This window comes from Trachinotus anak, unplaced genomic scaffold (assembly GCF_046630095.1).
Source record: "Trachinotus anak isolate AG129_WGS33_773 ecotype Australia unplaced genomic scaffold, CSIRO_AGI_Tana_v1 ptg000019l, whole genome shotgun sequence".
Taxonomy (NCBI): Eukaryota; Metazoa; Chordata; class Actinopteri; order Carangiformes; family Carangidae; genus Trachinotus; species Trachinotus anak.
This window is the reverse complement of record NW_027273870.1, coordinates 25,503,426-25,515,678: the sequence shown is the minus strand read 5'-3', so window position 1 is coordinate 25,515,678 and position 12,253 is coordinate 25,503,426. Positions and strand designations below refer to the sequence as shown.

Sequence of the window (12,253 nt, the reverse complement as noted above, 5' to 3'; positions counted from 1 at the left end):
TAAGTTGCACTTTGTATTCCTCACCGTAACTGTGGACTTTTAGTTTAGTTTGCACTGTTTTCGTTGCAGTTAACTGTGGCTAAGATGTGAAAAATGTAAACGCTGAGTCAGCAAGAAAGCAGAAGCGGAGGCCATGTAATCTCTGTGATTTGGAAACTGTGTTTTTTTTTTGTAATTTTTTCCACTGACATCTGCTCTTGGCTGTTAGCGGAAAAAACAGAAAATGACCTCCTTCCACACACCAACATGTAGAAGGACGTCAGAAATAATCATGTTGTGGTTAGTGTGTGTGTGTGTGTGTGTGTGTGTGTGTGTGTGTGTGTGTGTGTGTGTGTGTGTGTGTGTGTGTGTGTGTGTGTGTGTGTGTGTGTAATGAGGTATTGAGAGGTACGGGCTGTGTGCAGTCTTCTGTTGTTACTGGTAATCCTTTCTCAGTTGTTGTTTTTAACGTTGCTCTGTTACAACACCCCTGCACATTCAAAATGGACTTAACAGCCTAGAATGAGCCCAAATTCCTCAAATCCACAAGGAGGGGGAAAACAACTAAAGCTCTCGCTACTGAGCACATTAACATGTACATAACTGCACCATTAAAAAAAACACATAAAAGTGACTTGAATCTGCAACCAACATCAGTCTTAATTAAACACAAAACCACAGGCTATTATTATCATCATGGCATTTTAATACTGTTCTTTTTCTCAGCATTGCTTCTCTGGCAAACAAGTACACAAATTGACATAACTGACATACAACAATAAACAATAAGAACATAAAACAATAAGAAAATAAAAGTTTCCCTAAATAAACAGGGAAGGTACTGCAACAAGCACGTTGAAAATATTTTAAACATTTCCTGCCTTGCTCACTGTCCAAAGCAATACAGAGTGTCTTCCAGTTGATATATTGGAGGAAAGCAGATATATGAGCATCTGTGTCTGTGTTTATACTGGAATATTGACAGAGTGAAGGAAGTTGAGAAGCCAGCGAATGGTGAGTTGATTTTGGACAGTCCTGGAGTGTAGTGCATGGACTCAATTATAAAGAAGACAACGTACTGTAGATGAGGAAGCAATAGAAAAGAAAAAAAAAAGGACACACACCTGAACAAACCAACTGATAACAGTCATCTAAGCTTTCAGCTGTAGGATAACAAAGAACCAAGGAAGGTCTTTTTTATAAACCCGGATAAATTGATAACATTACATTTCATATTTCTTCATTTTTATTATGTAATGCAATATAATGCAATGTCTTATGAGGCAAAATAAAAGCCCTTTTGTTTCTGACATACACAACACTGTGTAATATGACACTACAAGATCTCAGTAAGGCTCTGCACTAATGTTGCTAAGGCACATCTCTGTAAACCTATTATACTTTTCTATTTAAGATTCTTTTTCATGATCTTTTACAAAGAAAAGATTTTTTTTTAAAAAAGTAAACACTAAAAGCTTGTGATATTCCCAGCCCCAGACAGGAAAAAGAGTACATACCTAAGAATGGTGCATTTCACAGTCTGGTTAGCAGTAAACAAGCAAAACAGTCTCCAAACACACAGGCCAGTAATCGTTGTTGAGCAAAAACACACTCGATGGTTAAAGTGGAGGGACAGAAAACCAGTGAGAGTTTGTGAGAGTACAAAAAGGGGAACACTGTTTGGGGGGTCAATGTGGTGCAATAGTTAGCAGTGCCGCCCCACAGGTTCTGGGTTTGAATTTGCCAGCAGGCTGTTTTCCCCAGGCCTGGGTGGGTTTCTTCTGGGTACTCCAACTTCCTCCCACAGTTTAGGTTAATTGGTGACTCTAAATTGCCCACAGGTGTTAATGTGAGTGTGAATGGTTCTTTCTCTCTATATATCAGCCCTGTGATAGACTGGTCACCTGTCCAGGGTGTACCCTGCCTCTTGCCTAGTGTCAGCTGGGATTGGCTCCAGAACCCCCATGATTCTCAAAGGATAAACGGTATAGCGAATGGGTGGATGGATAGAAGATGTTTAGACCATATCAGATATGCTACGGTCAGCAGTGCAGAGTGGAAGCAATTAGTGCCTAAAACTTACAGGCACTAATTGCCGTGAATCTCTATGAGCTTATTTACTTTTCTCAGCATGTGTGAGCCACTTTATATGAGTGGGCTCTGTGGCAAAAAGCTTTTGAATACAGTTTTGGGAGCTCTGGCAGTCAAAAACAGTCTGAGGCTTCTGTTATCCATATCCAGACCTGGCAGAGAGAATTAAATGTCTACCATAGAACAGATTTATTTGGTGAGTTATTCTGATATACTGTACACTGTGTGCTGTATTCTATACATGGTGTAAAGATAACAGAGTTTTAATTAAATCTTTGCATTAAAACTTTTTGCGTATTTGAGTATTGCTGGTTCCTTTTAGTTATAGTCTCAAGACCTTAAACTGGTATTTACTTTAACACTGACTGCAAAGTGATCAGGAAACTTTTAACTACATGCAACTTAAATGAAAATAGAAAATTATCAAATCCATGATGACTTAAGCAAGTTTCAGCTGACGACAATAACAATTCTGGACATCAAAAGCAAAAAACACATGACAAAAACAGAGTATCATATCAGCTACACAAAACAGCCTTCTAGTCACGGCACAGAAAAATGCAGGCAAGTCCATTTACAATGGCTTTTTTCAGTCCATTTATCTTTCACAGCAAATTTATCTCCTGTGGAGCCAGAAGCTTTGGGATGTGTGGAAAGAATTATTGTGGATCTGTTGACGCTGAAAAATCCAAATCTGCATGTGAAGAAACGTGAAAGTTTTGTTCCAGATTAGATAATGTCACCAGCAAATAATGGAGTTTAGGCAGCTTTTATGGTCATCAACCCATTACTAGCTTTATAACTTTTTTGTTATTGCATTTCCTTATGTGACCATTAGTCTTGTGGCAGTTCATCAAAGGGACACCAGAAAGGAAAAGGAATATTTCTTTTCAGTGCAAGCTCTGTTTTTAAATTCCCATGGAGCAGTTGGAGTTGGTCGAAACCCCATTTTGTACCAGGACGTGTGGTCCGGGCAAGTCTGGATCCCTGTTTTCATTTAAACCACTGCCATTTCCTCCACTTCTGTAGCCCAAACACTGAGGCACTTTTCTCCTTACTGTATCTCCCAAATCCAGCAACAAGATTACAGCTCATTCACATAGTTTCTTTATATAAACAAAGACATTTTAAAAATGAGCCGCCATTTACAGTTGTGTCAATGCAAAAAGGCACTTCCGTTTTCACTCTGCTACCAAGACCCCTCTAGTCAATTGCACTTAGTTTAATCACTTGGTTAGGTCTTACCACCATCAAACTCGGCTAGATGCCTTTAAACCACATCCTGTTTATTGTCCCACAGTGGTTTAGCACATTTCCAATACGCTATGTAATCTTAAATTCATCATTAAGTATCTTTAAAATGATGATCCATTCTGTAGTGTTATGATTTAGACAAGTCCAGATAAGTAAGTGCCACTTTACAAATTGTTGATATGTGAAATTGGAATGAAAATTAGATCTTCAACCACAAAATGAGCCATAGCAGGATCTCCTGATGGGCAAGCTCTCTCCAAAATCTTTCAAAGTGTTTGTATTTTACTGCATCTCAGAAATAAGATGGCTTTAGAGATGCTACATTGTTATTTGATGGGCAGTGTCCTTGCATCAAAGGTACCTCATAGTCCAAGCCCCCATTTTGCTGCAAGGATGGAGGTGGCTGAGGAGTGTGACAGCGGTCAATCTCAGGCTTTTTGTGGGGTAGTGTACCATTTCCCCCATTCTCCAGGCAGGCCTTGATCCCCTCCAGTTCCATGGGATCAGAATCAGCTGGGCCCAGCTCAAGCTCCATTCCTGCCTTTGCCTGCCTCCTCCTTCGCAGACAGATGATCGTCCCAGCCACCACAGCCAACCCCAGCACCAGTGCCAGGGCAGCGAGAGCAGGGATTAGAGTATATGTTACCTGGCTCTGTGTCTCCACCCTGGGCTCTAAGGATGTCAGTGGAACCCCTTCCGTATGAGCCTGTGTACATGACTCTACAGAGTTGTTGGCCCTTGAGTTGACTCTCTCCCTCAGGGGACTGGCACATACTGAGTAGGTACAGTTGGGTCTCAAACCACGCAAAGTGTACTCAGGGTAAGATGCTGGTACACTCAGGATTATGGGGCGGCGGTCAGGCCCTGAAAGGTTACGGTAGGTCAACCTAATGCCACGGATGTGTGGCCGTGTCTCGATGAAGCGATGAAGGTCAAGAAGAATAGATGTGGAGGTTACCTGCCGTGAGCTGATGGCATCAACTTCAACAGGCATGACAGGGGCAGGTACTGAAACTTCTGTTGCTGAAGGTTTTGGTGGCTCAGGAACTTCATCCACATTTTCACAGTAGAGGCCAGAGGTTCCCAAGGGACACAGACAGCTGAGTTGACCCAGTGGGTCAAAATTACAAGTGCCCCCATTCAGGCAGATGTTTGGTGGGCAGATGTGCTGCTCATATTCCCCGCTGGTGGAGCTAGGGGAGACTGGAGGTTCTGGTGGAAGGGGATAGCTGTCTGTTTTTGAGGAGAAGGTTTCCTCACTTGGTGGTGGAGGAGGAATAGCATTGGTATGGGTGGTTTCGGGAGATGTAGTGGGCATCTGGGGAGCTGGAGTACTTCCAATGGGGGAGCCAATCAGCACTGTTGTGGTAGGTGGACATCCAAAATCTTTGTGCTCCAGCGCTGAAAGCATCTTCCCAGCATTAACTAGAGGGAAATGACATCTGGTTTCCTCAGGCCTCCCAAGATTCACACCCTTCTCTTTTAGCCACACAGGGAACCAGACTAATGGACACAAGCAGTTAAATGGGTTCTCAGCTGCTGTTAGCTGCACCAACCTAGGGAAGCTCTGGAAGAAACCCTGTGGAAAACCCTGGAGATTAAGTCCACTGAGATCCAGTTCATGAAGTCCAGTGAGTTTTTGGAAGTCCTCGATCCTGAGTTCACCAAATGGGTTGGCTGCCAGGCTGAGCTTGATCAGCCCCTTTAGGGAGTCTTGCTTTAGGGCCTGTGGCACCTCAGCTAACTGGTTTAAGGAGATGTCGAGCTCATGGAGGTTGCCAAGGGAGGCTATGAGATCCTCATCGACAGAGGTGAGCCCCAGAGAGGCCACCTTGAGGGCCTCTAGGTGGGGAGTTTGGAGGTCTGAGGCTACCAGGTTTGGGATGTTGTTGTTGCTGAGGTCTAGAAGCAGAAGCCTAGGGAAATGAAGGGATGGCAGAGAGGTGAGCTGGTTCCCTTGGAGCTTGAGTTCCAGTAGCATTTCTAAACCTTCAAAAGCTTCCAAATGGATACTCTGAATGCGGTTTGCATGGAGATACAGCCTCTCCAGCTGGACCAAACCAGAAAAACTGTCTTTCGAAATGTGGATTATGTGGTTAGAGGAGAGATCCAAGTTCTTCAGCTTTGACAACATCTCAAACACACCATCTGGAATCTCTGCCAGCTCATTCTGGCTAAGGTCTAGCATCTCCAACTCCACCAGGCCTTTGAAGTCATCTTGGGACAAAGTGCTGATGCCGTTCTGGAAGATGTAGAGTTCTTGGGTGGTGGCGGGGACACGGGGCACAGTGCTGGCGCGTCGATGAATGCAAAATATTGAGTCCTGGAGCGGGCAGGAACAGTCTGCCGGGCAGTCGGAGGATAACACCAGACCACATGAGAGGAACAAGAGCAGGAAGTAAGGTAACATGGTGATGTCAGGCCTCAAACTCTGAAAGACATAAAAGGGGAAATAGTGTTAATCACCATTCACATACTGATGTGGTCATAGTTAAAATGTAAGTTTTACAGTATCAAAATGATAGAGACATAAAACAGACTGGAAATAGGTAGACAGTTATTCAGATTTTTTTTCTCACACTAATTTCTAAAGCCTAATTCTGCAGGCTCATAAAGAAATGCCAGAGGATTTTTTTCACTTTCCCTTCCACAAACACATCCATAGACTCACATTCAAGCATGCAAGCACACAGAAATGGATACAAGCACACATTAGCCTAACCAACAAACCCTGTCTTCCACACTCATGCAGGCATATAAAAACAGTAACACTCACTGCTCCATCATAGTGAATTTTATGGTTTATATCCGTAATGAGCAGACACCCCAGGGATCAGGACCCACAGGCCAAGGGACGGGTTAACACAGCCCACCCAAGGTGACCCCTCCTGGGATAAGTGAGAAACCTTTTCAGCCTCTTTCCTGTGTTTATGACATAGTCTTTAGCCCATGCAACCCAGTCTGCAGTAATGCAGCTGGACGCCCGCAGCCACATGCCTAGAACATACAAACATACCCAAGGCAAATATGCTGTGAGTGTGAAGACAGACACACACACACACACACACACACACACACACACACACACATTCAATCACATGTTTTGACATATTTGCCTAATCATGTTACCAAAAACATGGGTGACACACACAGGAGTTTTAGGGGGATTTTAGACAGAGAGGGAGGATGGAGGTGGATGCCTAGCTCTAATTTATAATACTAAGGCAGACAATGAAATGCATATTGTGTGTATATATGTGCATGTGTCATGATTAAGGCAAAAGGTTTTATCAACCAAACTATCCAAATACATAATTTCACTGTGCAAGAATATAGACAACCCAGGCCTAAACTGACTTCTTTTAAATGTGCTGTAGGCATTTTTCTTTTAATTTGATCTAATTGCGCAGTGACTGTTTTATCAACATTTGACTCATATGTATTCGTCCCTAAATTAAATGCAATGTCCAAGTGTTGTCCAAATGTTCCACATTTGATATTTGTTTTATGTTTCAATGGAACAGCTAATTAAAGACAGCAACTACTGAGGAAAACTACTCTTCTCTAGAAGACTTAAAGGTTTATTGTCTGCAAGGCTTGCATAAAAGTATTTGCCATGGATAATCTGAAGGTTGTTTAGATTCAGCCTTTTTAACTAATTGTATATAGAAGAGTGCATACACAGATGATTCAGAAGCCTAGTATGATGGGATCAACTCTGGTGCCTGTGACCTTTGACCCCAGACGAGTTGGAGCCCAAAAAGAGTTTTTTTTTCTCATTTCATCAAGCTTATTCTGGATGGATTATTGTGGTGTGACGTGGTCCAAGAGTCACAAAGACTGAAACTTGAGAATGACTCTGGTAACAGTCAGTCAAGGGAGTTTCTCTCAGGGAGGGAAACAAGACAGCAAATGCAAGTGATGAGACTTAATTTTAACTTGGATGTACAAAAATATCTAAACAAAAACTAAATACTGCAAAAGCTGGAAACTGTACCATCTAAGATAATGTTTTTATATGACCAAATAATGAAGTAGTGGATCATTTTACTTCATGTGTAATGGGCTTCATCTTTGGCCTTTTGTCTGTCACCAATATCTTCCTGACAGCTTCTCTTAAATGCAGTACATATCTCTCTGTCACCCCTTCCTCTTCCCTCTTTCCTCTCACATCCGACCTGGTTTGCGTTAGTAAACTAGTGAACTCGTGCACTCCTGAGGTGGAAGTTAAGGAGAAACCTAAGATGTTATATTAAAATCAGGAGCGCACCTCCGGCCCCATGCCTCCGTTCCCTTTCTCCCCTTTGTCTCCTCCATTTATTCCCTTCTCCTCGTAACATGCACTGCGCGAGGTCAGGGCTTGTCAGTGTGGCAGGAATTTGCAATATCCCCTCATATTCTGTTTTTATTTAGCACAAAAGGAAAAAAGGGAAAGGAAGGAAAGAAAGAAGAAAGAAAGTGGAGGTAGAGGGAGGGAAACAGAGAGGTTGAAATGACTTGAAAGAAAGAGTACTGATATTCTAGTGGCAAACAAGATGTTTTGGTATTTTAAAAACCAAAATTGGAACTTCAAGAAGAAAGCAAAACAGTTGGTAGAGCTTCAGTGGATTATGGCCATGTTTTAATTGGCTGGTCCGTGAATACCAGTTCTCTGCATGTTCCTTACACTTTTTTGTGTTTTATGGAAAGTGACCACAACAAACTGACAAATGTGTGGCAACAAGGAAAAAAATGAGGTGGAATACAGTGTGTTTTGAGCATGTAAAATAAACCTCTCTCAGTCTGCCTTGACAAGTTCTCTGAATGAGCTTCCAATTACAATTTTGTTACCATTGAGTTTGTTGGTACAGCATATCTTTGTTAGGGCCAAAACTTGGCGGGGAAAGGTGTTAAAGGAGCTAATTGTAAGTTTTGCTATCGCCGCATCACCAACGTTAGCATTACCAGCTATTTCCTTACCAGTCTAGAAGAAACATTGCAAGTTTAGTATCAAACTTCACTCCTTTACTCACTAAGAGCTGTCTGCAGTGGTGGAAAGCAACCCTCTTGTTTTGATTTTATTTTTATCACTTCTTTTCTTGTACCAAAGTTAGAATGCTAACCAGCTTGCTCCAGCTCAGTCAGACAGTCTGCAGTAGTTTTTGACATATCCTGTGAAAGAAAACAATCAAAAACACGTCCTCTTTAGTGAATGTAACAACTAATAATAGATTGGCTAATGAGAAAATTCATAAGCTATTATCAACTCTTCTAGTATATGACATTTTTTACTGTTTCAATCAATCAATCAATCAATCAATCAAGCTGTTTGACTCAATACATACTACACTTTGAGTAATATCAGACACAAGTTATGGAAGAAATAATTCTTAAACTTATATCTACTCCCTCTCATTCACTGAAAAATCCACATTGCATGATTATGCAAATATTGCTCATTTGAAAAAACTGACTACCATATACAAGAGGTCTTCTGCATCACTATTAGGTGAAATTAGTTTTAGAGAGGTGAAGGGAGACAGCAAAGCAGCCACCGTAAATAAATGGCTGGCATCACATTGCTATTGTCACCAAACCACTCTGTCTCAGCAGTCAGAAGAGTAGTGATCATCAGCATTATTCTGACTACGACAGACAGATAATGCAAACAATGCACACATTGAAACTGTCGGACAGCATGCTCCGCTGACGACAAAGTATTACTGCTATGTCCTACGACTGCTTTTGTTGAAGGTGCATGCCAAAGTCAACTTGGGAATCCAGATCTTTGTTTGTGTGCAGACACTTACTGTTTATAGAACAGTTACGAGGTTATGATAAGAGCTGCTTGTCATTCCTTTAAGGGTGCTGCTGCTGGCACAATTTGATAGGGAAGGAGAGGAATGAATGGAATATGATTAAAAGAGTAATTGTGTTTCAGAGAAATGTCAAGAAAGAAGGAGAAAGAAAGGAGGAAATAATTAGCTTTCCTTCTGACAAATATGAAATTATAAAATTAACATAACAGGCTCTACTACTGTATCCTTTTATAAAACATGTGTCTGCCGTTTTAAATCCCAGTCAAACAGTGTGTATGTGGTCTTACAGCTGTTCCAAAAGGCTTGTGTCAGAACATGCACTGTAGATAAACCCTCCTGAGAGGATGTGTCATTTACAGCCTCTCTGCAAGTTTACTGCAGGGAACCCCACTGCTGCATGCTTTATCCCACTGGGTGGTGAGGTAGAAACGCCTTCAACCGCAGAGGATAAGGATTCAAACCTCCATGACAGGAGAGCATCCGCCCTGCTGAAGCATCCTTGTTTCAGAAACCAAATCCCTTCACACTTCAGGGCTGCTGCTCTGTACTTGAACCTGACCTTTGACCTCCCTGCAGACAGGGCTGAGACAAAGACAAGTTTCTCTTTTAGGGTTAAAAAGTGTCTTATTGTGTCAGTGAATTTTAGTCTCGCCATCGTCAACTGTTGATTTCTTGTGGAAACATTTCACCAGATGTCTAGTTTGTGCCCATTTACTTAATTTGATGATAAAATTCATTAAAAGATTAAATGCTTAGCCTCTTTCAGCCTCTTTCAAAATTGCATTAATTGCCGTTTCATTTTTCAGATTGTTTTGACTTTATAGAAATCTGTGCAGAATTTTGACCAAGACTCGTGTAATTATATTAACTTAATGCAAAAAGTTTATATGAATCACTATTGATTGAAGTAGTAACAATTAGTAGCAAGGTAGAAATGTCTTAAACACAATAAGAGTTTCAATCACAGCTGCTTCATACACAGGACGCCTCCTCTTGTTTTGAAAGTGGCTCAGCTTTTCAAAGGAATGACAGGATAAGTGGGAGGAAACAAGGATCCAGCAGGAGATGAAGTGAGGAACGAAAAGCTCACAGCTTAATCTGTGCGTAACTACTTTAACATCTCAGCCTGTTGGTCGTGTTGTTTGATACTGAACGGGTGCCCACATCATAAAAGCCAAGAATCTGCCATTTACCACATGCAATCCGTCCTGCATTACACTGAAATAACAAAACTTGAGAGTTATGTTCTCTTTGCTCTTTCATAAATTCATAATTAAATGTGACGGTGAGCATTCTGCTGTTAAGACTTCGTGGCTCGCAGTATATCCTCAGCTATTTGTATGAGCGCAGATAAGGCCGCATGATGAAAGAGAAACGTCGCCGAATGACATGAAACAGGTCAACGTGCACCCAAGACCTGCAGAGCACTGCAGCACGCAGCCATGAACACACACACACACACACACACACACACACACACACACACACACACACACATTCCTGCATATGTTCACACCAGCAGACACACACACACAAACACAGTCTACAACACAGCTGGATTCTGTTACCCACAATACACTGCAGCCATCTCTCACTGTGTGACAGAATGAAAGGCCCACATAAACCTTTGTCCTCCCCCCGTGATAACAGAAAGGTAGAGAGAGAGAGAGAGAGAGAGAGAGAGAACAGAGAGGGAGACTAATAGACAGTGAGTGCGAGAGGGAAAAGGACACAAGAAAGAGTGAGAGAGAGAAATTTGGTGTCTTAATAGCTGGTAGCCGACGGCTGCCTCCATTTATCCAAAATCTGCTGTAAACACACCGACTCCACTAAACCTACAGTGTATAACAAAAACCAGATATGACAGTGTTGACATTCTCTCAGACTGAGGTGGAGGGAGTCCGAGAAAATCCTGGTCGAGCGCAACTACTGCTACTTCACTATTACTCGAGGAGAATGAAAGTCCACTTTGAAAAACTTTGCATTTTGCCAAAAAGTAAAACTTTTTGGCAAAATGCAATGATCCACTTAACTGCACTTGTTATTTAATTAAGATTAACTATTAAATATATTTATACCAGACTCCTTAATTTTAAATTTGTAGAATTAAGAAAACTGCTTGAGTAAAATGAGTTTAAAGTTTCACTTCTCAGCTCCAACTTTGCCTGGGGCATCACAGTCGATATCAAAAATATTTAATTAACGGCAGATTTGCAGCGGCACAACATAAAATGTTCTTTGTCATTTCTTTGTATTGTTTTTCCTCTTCATTCCTGTGAGGGGTGAGAACTGAGATATCAAAGGGAGGAAGCACAACAATTGTGGTTGAATCTTTCCAGGATATGGAGGCTTGGTTTTCTTTATTTACTTACACCCCACACCAGCAGGGCGCATTATGAAGATTAAAGAAGTCACCAAGGGAACCTGGAAATACTGTTAACAAAAACAACAACACTGGCAGCGATACAAGAGCCACAAAGGGAGCCATCATATCTGTTGTGAAGTTACAGGTGTGACTTGCTATAACGCTGCAGATGTAGCCCAAGTAAAAAGGAGGGGCAGCAGCGTCAGGAATGAAGGTACAAAGACGCAGAGCGTGGATCATAAATCGTGTCAGGAAGTCGGTCTACAGGGGGATGACTTCATTCCTGTGAAAAAAAAAAAAGGGGACGTGAGTTAGTGGTACAAACCTTACCTTTACCTCCCCACAGTGGAATATCCTGTTACCTCACCCCTGAGAAGCTTGAGAGTGAAATCAGTTTAACAACTTCAATCTCTCTAAAAGTCTTTGCCTCCAAATCTGCTGTGTAAGCAGGTAAAGTTCATTCTGTGAGTGCCGCAGGGATGTTGCACATGAATAAGCAAGCATATGTCAGGATAGATGATGACATACGTTAATCTGGCACGAAAACACACACACACACACACACACACACACACACACACACACACACATATGAAACCACACTATGACTGCCCATGTACTTTGTGCATGTTACACACTGATCAATGGTTGTTGCGTTCACAGTCATGTGATTGGCCTTTACTGCCATTTTTGTTTCATTTGTCGTTTCCTTCTGGCCGTGCAGATGATTGAGTGGTCACATTAACTGGGTTTCCATTGCAGTTTT

General features: G+C 41.8%; 1 protein-coding gene across 2 annotated transcripts in view; it reads right to left on the bottom strand.

The window, feature by feature from the left end:
* Positions 1-662: 662 nt before the first annotated feature.
* LOC139636252 (vasorin-like) overlaps positions 663-12,253 on the bottom strand; it is a 33,404-nt gene continuing 21,813 nt past the window's right edge. Inside the window, exon 2 of one of the 2 annotated variants that reach the window (XM_071504128.1) lies at positions 663-5,755. In XM_071504128.1, the coding sequence (XP_071360229.1) occupies positions 3,617-5,734 (2,118 nt within the window). In that variant the 5' untranslated portion in view covers positions 5,735-5,755 and the 3' untranslated portion in view covers positions 663-3,616. The remainder of the gene's footprint in view (positions 5,756-12,253) is intronic. The other variant, XM_071504129.1, reaches the window with a different exon arrangement.